Source organism: Pyxicephalus adspersus, chromosome 8 (genome assembly GCF_032062135.1).
Source record: "Pyxicephalus adspersus chromosome 8, UCB_Pads_2.0, whole genome shotgun sequence".
In the NCBI taxonomy this organism is placed as follows: domain Eukaryota; kingdom Metazoa; phylum Chordata; class Amphibia; order Anura; family Pyxicephalidae; genus Pyxicephalus; species Pyxicephalus adspersus.
The window spans coordinates 13,542,656-13,554,657 of record NC_092865.1 but is presented as its reverse complement, the minus strand read 5'-3'; the positions used below and the strand labels follow the sequence as shown (position 1 = coordinate 13,554,657).

General features: G+C 39.4%; 1 protein-coding gene across 22 annotated transcripts in view; it reads right to left on the bottom strand.

The window, feature by feature from the left end:
* The window catches only part of ADGRL2 (adhesion G protein-coupled receptor L2), a 162,552-nt gene that overhangs the window by 80,115 nt on the left and 70,435 nt on the right, over positions 1-12,002 (bottom strand). For all 22 annotated transcript variants that reach the window (XM_072419547.1, XM_072419549.1, XM_072419544.1 and 19 more), the window contains exon 3: positions 6,334-6,547. In XM_072419547.1, coding sequence (XP_072275648.1) covers positions 6,334-6,547 — 214 coding nt within the window. The remainder of the gene's footprint in view (positions 1-6,333; positions 6,548-12,002) is intronic.

The following is a 12,002-nucleotide window of genomic DNA, read 5'->3' as shown; positions in this document are numbered from 1 at the left end:
ACTTTACAAAGTCCTTAGTCATGTCATTAACTGTCCCTCAAAGAGGGCTCACAATCTAATGTCCCTACCATAGTCATATGTAGTAAATGTTGGTAAATTTAGGGGAAGCCAACTGCATGTTTTTGGTATGCGAGTGAAAAGGGAATGCCCGGAGGAAACCCACACAACATGAGTACATACAAACCTGGAACCTAACTTTGCAAAGGCCAGAGCTATCCAATGAGCCAACACTATAGAAATACAATTATTACATTTTATTTTAAAAATATTTTCCTTCACTTACTACCGCCTTGCCATTTAAGAAGGTTGCAGTCCCCGGCATTAAATAGGTCAAGAACCACAGCTCATTGGTTCAACTATAGGTCTGTGAATTCTAAAAATGGCCCTTGCCATGCTCTAAAAAAGGAGCCAACTATACTTCAAGTTCCAGGTAGCGATTTCAACATCCCATTCATTACAGATCATCACGAGATAATGAGAATCACAAGTCAATCTGGACATTACAAAAATGTTTCCAATTAACATCCTTCGCAGTGTGCTCACTGCCTCACTCAATACTAATGGTAATTAATCATCCACACACAAAAAAAAATGAATATTCAAAGCACTTGCACGTCAATACCAGTGATAGTGCCCTTGGCATATATTGACAATCCGTGTCAAAGTAATGACTGCTTGATTCCCACAATCCTTTGCTGCTCCAGAGGATAGGCAACCATGGAACATGTAAATTAAGAAGTCTTTTTATGAAGAAGGAAAAACCCTTCCCTAACCTTAACACTGTTAAAGCAACCTCCAAAATAGACTATTTCAGTCAATGGTAAAAGAAGTTTGGATGTTCTTGTAAAAGTCTATAAAAAGCTGTAAATGTCTTTTTAGAGACTTCAAGTTTTTTTTTTTTTTTTTTGGTTTACCACTGATCATGAATGTTCATTGAGGGTGACTGCAGATAATTAATCTCTATGCTGATTGCAGTGGCATGACATGCTACAGCAGTAACCCAAGCTATGTTAATATAAACAAAACATGAGAAAAATACTGAGGCTTTCATTGCCAGCCTCTGAAAAGGTTAGTTGCCTGGTTGTCATATGGGTACAAATGAATAAAGTTCTGAATTTTCAGGACCCGAAAACATTACTCGAATGAAGATAAAAATTCTACTGAGAGGGGGTAAAAATGTCTTCAGCAATCAACCCACACCAGGCAATATTGGACAAATAGTGGCTTTTGTAGGACATTTGTAACTGGCACATTTGCCTAAGGTAGAAAGAGTGTACCGCAAAGCATATCGTTGCCATTTTAGATACTTTATGAAAGGCTGACCTATTTCTATTACTTAATTACTACGCTTTTTGTTCCATCTGTGTAGATGGCCATCTTGGTAGTGGCAGGACCTTTTACTTCTAAGTTTAGGCTGACTTTACATGCTAGGTTTTGTTCTTGCAAGTAATACCCTCAACAAAGATTGGAGATGTTTGCCGTAATCAATGTGTATTGGGTCAACAACGTCTAGCAGCCCCCCTCATTCACTGTAATAACTTTAGTATTTAATACACTACTGTATTAGTCATTTCAGCTTCTCATTTTACAGTGCAATCATTAAAAATAAACAGTCTGTAAACTCTGAGTAATTTATGGGTCACAGACTCATTAATAGGCAAACTCCCATCAGTTCCACTGCCTGCACAATAGCAGCCACAAAAGACAATAAATGGAACCTGGCCAGACTTCCAAACAGCAATGCAAGGTCTAAATGTTGTTACCAACACAAAAGGTCGTCCGCTCCATTTCATGTGCAAAGTGCGCAGATAAAATTCGAGAGTCTATTCACACCTTTACAGAATCCAATAATGTTCTGTGTGAATTTACAGAGAGGATGATGAATGGAGTAAAGTCTGCTGTGGACGCACAGAAACACAAAGCAAGGGAGAATACAATCGATAGAATAAAATCAAAGCCTGGTACAAGAATGGTTTATTAAATTTAGATTAAAAGCTGATTCCTCATTGGAAGCCACAAGGATTATTAGAATGGCTCATTTTTAACATATAAATGACTACAAAGTTTCAAAACAATATATGTAGATAGATATAGATATTCTGTCTGATTAAACCATTGGCACCTAAGGGAAATGTCTTGAATATACGTTAAAATGGAGTAGTGTATGGTGTAGAAAGACATCATAAAGACAAGGGTCAAATCTGTCCATTGTGGACACAACCAACAAATAGAATATAGTGGCAGGAATAAGTCAATTATTTGTTATTTTTATATGTTTTTTGTTCCTAATAATTCTTATTAGTCTTAATGTTACTTCTTTTCCTGGAGTTCATCTAAAGAAAACATTCTCAATAGATTCCCAAAAATTTGATAATAGTTGAAATACTTTCTCCAAACTTTCATATATATATATAAAAAAAGATTTGTCTGCAATTGGGTTTTGAATATGCTGCTATTTTTTAAATACAGAATTCTAGAGGATAATCTATTTCCTTTCTTTTTTTATATTTTAAAAGCTTTAGAATGAGAGAGGCTGAAAAACAAGCTTTACTGAATAAATGTCTCATTATTAATCAACCTAAACTTACTTGTCATAAAGTACAATGCTGGACATAAAAAGAATTCTAACTGAATGTGACAAATATAATTTAGAAGCTTGTATTTTTTTTTTTTTTTTTGCTTTTTTTAGTTTTAAAAGAGACAGCATTTAACCAGTTCATATACTTTAGTTGCCACTCACTGACCCTGCACAGAACTCTTCTTTACATTTGATTGAGTGCATTTCCCTCACTGTACCCTTCAGGTCACATCTCAAGTACATAAAGTCATAAAAAAACTACTGGAGCCCTCCCTGGTGCTCAACTTTGTCACTTTATACCAGGCAACCAGGAGAGACCACAGGTTGGTAAAGGAGCTATATTGTCCATAACCCTCAGTAGTCAGGTCCCAGTCTGTCTCCATGTATATCCAGTTTTCAACCACAGTATTCTTTGGACTTCTGTAGAATTGTATATACTAATAATTATGTTTAGGCCCGTAGTGAAGCTAGGGTGATGGCCCATTTAATGCCATCTTTATCCGCAAGATAATCATAGTACAAATGGGATCTATTGTTCAGCGTCTTGCTCAGAGCTCTCCTCTGGTGGTTTCCATGATCATCTTCCTTCACACAACTCATTAATTTCTTTTTTTTTTGTAAATAAAAAAGAAAAGTAAATGTCTTTCTATTAATATTTTCTCTAATAGTTTTTTTTTTAATTTTAAAATAAAAGTAATTAGAATAATACAATGACACAAAATGTGTGTAGCTTTTAACCTGTGATGCCAAAGCTGTCAATTAGCACATCCAAGTGATTTCAACCCCAGATTTCGGAGCCTACGAGAACGACAGGAAGAAAAAATATAGGATGTGCGGGCCTTGCTGTCTCTCATAGCTCTGAACTATTAGATCAGGCAGAGACTTACAACACTCATAATCCCCAAGCCTAAGAAGACTGAAGTTGACATGACAGGTAACTGAAGGAGGCAATTTCCCAAAGGAGCTCTGATGTACAGACTAGCGGCAAAAAAGATGGGAGAAGAGCACCGAGATCTGATGAACGGTAATTGGTCCTGGGGTACAGAAGCAAATACCAAGAGATCACTGAGGCAACTACATGACGACAAATTACTTCAAATACTGAGCAGGAAAAAAGGTATAAAAATAAATTAAAGTTTCTTGAAAGGAACGAAGGAGAGAGAGCGAAAAGAGAGAGCTATTTACCAATTAATAGAGACACTCCCATGTCCAGTGTGTAAATGTTCTCCATGTTGGTTCTATTGGGAACAGCTGGGCAACACGATGGAAAAACCTTTCCTGGACCTAACGAGGCTCTGACTGACACAGGAGATCAGAGAAACCTTTCTGACAAAATGGGGAAGGACAAAGGGAGACTCAAGCTGAACAAAACGTGCCCTGATTACCAATCCATGCCTTCAGGAAAACAAAAGTGAAGAAGTTCCATGTCACATGTGACCACGGACCTTGTAAATGGCTTGGAGGTCAAGGCAAAAATGAATATTTCATGGACGCCCAAGCAAGATCGGTATGGAACGCATGAGAAACCAAAGAAACTCTGCTACCTACAAGCTGTTTATAGGAAAGCCATCTCTTACACAAACTTTTATCATTTCCAACTTTTATTATTTATTTACTTATAGGCTATAATTTTGAAGTGTTCCACTGAGAACAAAGTTCACTCATATCAGAATCTGCACTCCAAGAAGCTAACAATCTATTTTTGCTGAAAGGGCCATGGAGTGTGGAAATATAACAATGAATGAATTATAACCCGTTTTTAATTCTTCAATAAAAGTCTCTACTTGCCAGCAACAATAAAAGATGAATTTTCACCTGCTCTAAGGCAACAAAAACAGAGGTCTCTGCCAGCCTGCAACAATACATCACTTTAAAAGCTTCTTCGAATACTTCCATAAAAGCAGACGTTTTTTCTTTTCACGCATTAACCACAGCTACATGTGGCCAAGGCACCTCTGTACAACAGGAACTTGTCTATATTTGGTGCAAGTTCATGTCCAGCATGTACATAACCCAGTGTTCTACCAAAAAAATCTTTTTAGCCAGAAAGGAAGAAGTTGTAGGCGGGTGGTGGCCCCTGAATTGTGACCCAACTTTTCAGTAACTACCAAAAAAACAACTGGGTGGTCACTGAAAAGTACAAGGTGCTGCGCCCAGTTAAAAAAGGCTGGGGAGAACACTGTAACCCATCATGTTTTTACTGGGGTGCCCTTAGAGGGCTTGCAACAACTGTTTCAGAAGACACAAAGTGAAGAAAAATCTACTATAGGATCACAGACAATTATCTCCTTGTTTCAATCTGCCTTCCCTGGCCCTTTCTTTCCCATCTCATGATCATGCTAAGATTATTAAAAAGGATTTTAATTATATACTTTTGGAACTGGTGGCTTTACTAGGTTTCTGTGCCTTTGTGCAGACAGATCATAGCTGGTAGGAGGGGCTGACAAGGTGCTGCAAAAACATTTTGCAAAACTGGATGCTGTGATGATGCTCAATCCTGTGAAGTTGAGCCTCCATTTTCAAACCAAAATCCAATTGATGAAACAGACAGGCCAAGAAGAGTAAGGCTGGGAAAAAAGGACTATAAGATGCTTGGCATTCTCCAGCCAAGTAATGATGGGTTTTTTATTGACTTTCTGCAGCTTTTAATGCACACTGTGGGAAGCTCATGTGCAATGAAAACATAGTAAGCAATATTAGAGGAGTAGAGTCTGAGCAACTATAAAAGACTGAATGTAAGGCTGGAGTTCTTCTAGATTATGCAGAGGTTAACGCTATCCCTCTTGGTGTGTGGCTATGCCTACACACTCTGGAAAAGTAGCTGCATACTCTGCATGTGCATGCACCCAATGAAATGGAAAGACAACCCGATAGGTGCGCCAGCACTTTATACCTAACCATTATTAATAATGGCCCCTCCCACTGGACATGTTTCCAGTTATAAACCGATTAGATGCTTGGTTGACGGATCGATAACCTGACCTTGCAGAAGAACATGCAGACTCCATATAGAGATAATGTGTCTTGGAAAAACTAAAGAAATGAGTGCTGACATCTTAGACACCTAGCTATAGATAGCCAATTAGAATTTAGCCTTCAGCAGATTGAAAACTTGGATGTGCCAGGGACAAAAAAAATTAATTTAAAAAAAAAAGCGGCACAGGGAAGATCTATTGCAGAACAGCAAACAATACTGCTGCACACAAGGACAAATCTCTAGATTTTGCTGCTGCCAGGATAGGGCAGGAGGGGCTATTTGCAGCTCGCCATGCACCGTTCACGTGGCTCTGCATGTACAGATACACAGATAGTTCAAAATTATGTACTAACATGCTTTAAATGGGGGTCTCAACCTTGACCATTTTGCTCACAAGGGGTTAAAAACCAGACCCTGGATTCTGTTTTTGGATGTATGGGACTGGTTATGCATCGAATAGGTAGGAAAGAGTTTTGTAAAATCAGGATGATTATGGATTTTGGTTTGAATTTCTTCTACATTATATCTTGTTTATATCAATACTGGACATCCATAATGTAATATTTTTAAAGGTGCAAAAGGAAGTCATGAGGAAATATCTCCAAATGATTTAGATTTTATTCCTTGAGTTTACATATCCCTTCTTCAGAGAAGTAGTTGACCTTAAAATCTTGTGTGGACCCGTGCACATCATATAAGTGAACAATTCAAGTGTTTGCGTTGGTTAAAATCTACACATTAGGCATTGTTCTTGTTCTATGGATCTACCATTGCGTACCTTTGTGACATGATTTTGTAGGCGTCTGGAAGATGGCAGTCTGTGTTTTCCATCTGAAAGGGGTCTGCGTCACAGATCTTGTCATCTGTACGCCCATAGTTGGCACTTTCAATCATAATGACATCACTTCCTGGACATCGGAGGTCGATGGGATATCCTTCACAGGCAAGCTCCCGCCGAACTAAACCAAAGGGCAGTGCAGCTCGTGTGAACCCTAGAAACGGGAGAGGAAAAAGAAAAAACAATATTTGAGGCCTTTTAGCAAAATAATACAATGAAACAACCTTTATTTAACATTTTTTTTTTGCACTACATGATTCTATTCCATATTTTTATATTTGTATTTCCTTTTATACATCCAGATAAATAGATTGCCTTGTTTTGAAGAGTCAGTGCTAACAAACGGACTTCTAAAGATAGAGTTGGTTGGTTTGGCAAAACACAGAATGAAGGTGACCAGACCTCAAAGGGGGAAAATGGCTGCCCCAAAGTACATTGTTAGAAACTCTACATGGGCAAAAAGAAAAGCTCCCCGCTCCCCAACATTGGGATGAAACTCAAATTTAAAAATACTACCAAGAGAAAGAGTTAATAGGGGATATTGTGAAAGGTAAGTAAAAGTGGTTGAGGGTGAATTTTTATGTGTCCTTTGTTATAAAAAAAATATATGATTGCTTTGTGGCCAGCTGGTATAGCCAGGTTATATTTATGTGCAGTCCAACAATTAACTATTCCCCTTCCCAGGCCAAAAAAAAAAGTCTCCAGGCCTGCAAGAGCATGCAATGATCTTGGATGGCTGTGGGGGCCAGTTTTGTGATCTTAGGTGCCAGTGGGGGCAGTTCAATGATCTGGGGTGCCAGTGGGGGCAGTTTTATGATCCAGGGTTGCTTAGTTTGGTCATGTTTAGATTTAGCAATGTTATGTGCCCCATAAATGAGGTTAGCTGACTACCTGAAAACATTGAATAACCAGGTTTTTCCATCAATGGATTTTTTTTTTTCCTTGATGGAAAGGGCGGTTTCAAAGATGACAATACCAGGATTCATTGGGGTCATGTTGTAAAAAGAGTGGTTCAGGAAACAAGATTTGTTCTTTGATTTGGCACAAAGGAAAGGGTAAAAGGTCCGGTGATGTCACCATTTTCTAATATACTGTCTGCATTCCACAAGTACTGGACTCAACCTAATGAAAAACATGGCCGAAAGAAATTCTACCAACTGAATAATTACAGTGGTTTCTCAGCCTTGCCCTCCTCTCAACAACAAGCAAGCTTTTGTAAGTGCACCTGGCCTAAGGGATGACAGCTGGACAAGTGAGCTGTGAACAATGGCGGTATGACAGCTACTTCTGTGTTAATACAGGGCTACAATAGAAGAACAGTCACTTTAGGTTACAAAGAGAAAAAAAATTGTACAAAAGCAATACAGTGTTCACTCTGAAGGCCGAGCTGCGAGTTCACAAACACACAACAAGTATTACAAACAAGAGCCGGCGTCTATATTTTAGGCTAGTTCCCATCACAACTTTGCCTGCTGAATTATTCCCTTGGCGGTCTCCTCCTGTTTTCCTTGGCTCATCTGCACTGTATCAGGTCGGATTATACCTGAGGGAGCACATCAGTGAATCTCGCTGCTAAACACACATGATTCATAATATCCCTTCTGCCTATTCACGCAGAATCGCCACAGCCACGGCCTGCATTATGGCTTCTCTAAACGTGGTCAGCCGTGCGCACATTGCAATATATTCTTGCAAACTACCCGGGGCTTGCAATATAAATAACTTGATATAAATACATCTCTTATTTTGATCAATGGTAAAAAAAAATGTTATAAGTGCTAGAATGAAATTTACCAATAAAGAAACATAAAAAAAACGATTACGTATACCATCCCCAGCGTCCGGAGCTCGCGGCTCAGTGAGGTTTGCTGATCTACATTTAAAATGTAGGAACCACTTTTTTCCACCGCTACCTAGTCTCTAATGGTAGAATGAATAAAAGGAGAGGTCTGATTTTTTTTATTTACTGGCACGTGCACAAATTAAATATCTGCATGAATATGCATGGAACCCAATTAAATTCTTCCCGTGCAAAGTATATGGGAAGCATTATCTCCTCTCCTATTGTGTGATACGTCCCCCACCTCCTAGATTGTAAGCTCTTCAGGGCACGGTCCTCTCCTCCTGTGTCACTGTCTGTATTCGTCTGTCATTTAATGTACAGCGCTGGGTAATATGTTGGCGTCATATAAATTCGGTTTATTAATTTTAATAAAAGCGGACACACGTCTGCCTGACCCAAAAGTTACTTTGATCATAAAGAATGAATGAAAAATGAATAGTTAAAACAGGCAGGTGCTTTATTTTATTACCACTTATTTTTCTTGATATAAATAACAAATCATTGTGGTCTTCTTACGATTACTATTGGGGTCCAAACAGGGACAACTGAAATATGGCAGAGCATTGCACGGGCAGGTTATATGTCAAACTGTGCGCATTCTTTAAAGATGTAATTACACTTTAAAACCTAAGCCTGGATTCTGAGACCTCCACCGAAACGCTGGCTTAAACAAGAACTTTATTGGCAGCCGGCACAAATAACAGGGAGCATTCTGAGACCGGTGTAACCTGATCAGTCCCGTGACTGTGACCAGTGAAGAGAGACCTGCAGGGAGGCTTTGAAAGTTGAATAATTGTCTGTGTAGGCTGATTTCCATTAACCCCATCCTTCTCTTACTGCTTCAAATACTTGTTGAAATCTGCTAAAAGCTCATTGAAAGCTACAGCCAGTTCTTTCATTCAAATATTGCTTCTTTGTTTCAATGGATCAAAAAACTGTAGAAGAAGCTAGCATACTAGGCTTTGCAAAAAGTTTACATACAAGACCAACAATCACGATTATCTTGGGAGAAGTTCTAGCATGTATACAGCAGTCCCATGACATTTACACTACTGATGGCGGTCGTCCGATCGGACACAACACAGCGGAGTGTTTCTCCCTTGTCTTCCCCCATCCCCTCTCCATTGAGCTGGACAGTGCTCAATCATTCTATTGTTGCAATATTTTTTTTTTAATTTTTATATTTAGTTCCACTTTAACATACTGTGTATCCACTAACTCATGTGCAATGTTCTCCTTGGTCCCCAGATATTGAAGAAGTTTGAAATCGCCCACAAATCGTATCCATTCTGCCATAAAGGGCCCTAGTTCATTCTTCTTCACCCTACTGACTTCCCCACCTTTACAAAAAACACAAGCACAACTGTTCCCCCCAACACATCGCTGGGCCTACTTGGCAGTCAAACAGCCCGCACGTTTTCCAGCGGGGGCCGAACAGCCATAAAAAAGGTTTAATTTGATGTGTAAGCAGGAAAGCGGGATAAATTACGGGAATGGGCTAAACACTGCGAGCGCTTTACACACCTCAGCGACGCTTTACTGTACGGATTAGACCTTTAACAGGCTAATTAGAATGAAAAATGTTTGTGTGAGTTATGACAAAACTCAAAACGCATCTGGGTGACACACAAACAGGGTTATGTTAATGACTTTTCACCATTAGCTCACGGCCGAAAACAGACTCTCTTTTCTCCTCTACCGAAGTGTTTTTTTTCTTGTAAGCAAAAGGAAAGCTATATAATGAGCAGAACTTGTGTTGGGTTTAATTGCCTCCAAATATAACCCTGGCATGCACAGCAGCCGTCCCGCGGCCTGGGGTGTCACAAGGAATAATCCCAGCCGATTACACAGCACTTCAGTGGTATTGGATGTGTGACTCGAAATACCAAGCGCTGCATTAGATCTGACCATGAAGCCGTGAACTCCGAGGCCTGTTCTAATTTGTACGCGTTAATCACATTTCTGTAAGCAAATGGAGGCATCTGTTGAAAATTTAGTCTGAAAATTAAAAGCAGGATTTTTTTTTTTTTCCATTTTAAAATATGGAACACAAATGATAAAAATACTCATTACTATGGGGTTCATTAAGCTAGGGATCCAGACACAATTTTTTTTTTCCAGAATAGCCAGAAAGGAAATTAAAGAGGCCATCAAAACCCAAAACTGCGACCAGGCAGGTCCTTTATTGCAGAAGGGACAGATTGCAATTTTTTTTTTTAATTGAAACTCTCCTGTCCATGTACTATCGCGGGCCCCAACATCTTCTTCAGTTTCTCTTTCCGCCATCTTGATTAGCCAAACCGGGATGACATAACTCCTACACATGCATAGGACATTCTAGCATGAGAAGCTCAGTGTAATATGAAAAGAAGATGAACAAGCAGGTAAGTAAGCTTTATTGCAGAAGAGACATTGCCTGTCCCTTCTGCAATAAAGGACCGGCCTGATTGCAATTTTTTGGGTTTTGATGGTTTGACGACTTGCCCTAAAGTAGGCCTACACCACTCAATGTTTTCATAGATTAATGGAAAATTCTACACCACAGATTACCTGCAAAATTTGTATTTTTTTTTTTCCTCCCCTCCTGTCCATGTGAAACTAAAATAAGAAATCAGAAATTTCTCTAACTCCTTCCCTAAAAACAATTTTGTCTGTGTACACATTGAAAAGATTCTACATTACTTCCTCTGGAGGAAACCTGCCCAATATCAAAAAGGCAACAACCACCTCAACACCAGTTTTAGTTTCCGAGCTCCATCCAAAATAAATTAAAAGATTTGGCTGGACTTCATATAAAAGGTCCTTCCACCAATTTATAACAATAGAACAAAGGAAAGGGTAAAAATAATACATAAAAGTCCAAAACAAACTACAAGTAATAAAAGTTACGGTGCCCTTTTGTTTCTTCTCAAATGTCTGTGCAGTACAGAGCCGTTTCCATTACTTTAGTTCATAGCAAAGGAAAAGAAAAAAAGTCTTGTCACTTCCAAAAGAAAAGAAAAAAATTCCTGAGCTTGGTGAAAAATGAAAAGTGAATAAACTCCCTCTCTACACCATGTTGGCGTCACCTAGAGAGAAAGAGACCATGTTACCCTAAGGTGACCTTGTGGGCCTCTGTTATTGTTAGCGAGTGGCAATTAATCAAGGGAATGGATATTTTTGTTTTTTGTGACAGGGTTGCCCAAAAGTCCCAGAGAAACATTCCAGCAAACAAGATGGAGGAGTAGGGGTGGGTGGCTAGGGAGCTGGTCCTCTCCTTTGCTATTTAACGCCTGCTTACAAGGGGCTCTCCTGGTAGTCTTAACAATGGTCCTCAGATTTGGAAATGACAGACCTTATGGTAATCCCTTCCCTCTAATTAAATCAGAGAATGAGAGTCTGAAGTGGTAAATAATAAATCACAAAGAATCCGCAATCTTGTCGCCATGGAAACCGCTGTGCCGGCTGCCATAATTGCTGTGATCTGCACCTTGGCCTCTTTGACACGGAGCCCGATCTTGAATTCTGGTCATAGATTGGGGGGGAAAGAGAAAAAAATAGTAGCTTTTCTAGGCTACTCAAGGCAATCATGTAACATGCATTGAGCCTGACTGAGCAGGGGCACCAGGCACACGCAAAATGTCTCGTTCAAGGCCGCGTATCCGTGAATGGTAATGAACCATTGTGGGGTGATATATTCACGTCTGATGGAATGAGGAGTGCTGCTATAAGTTGCCCTGGTGGGTTCCTGTAATTTACTAGGAGGTCCTGATTTTACTAAACGTGG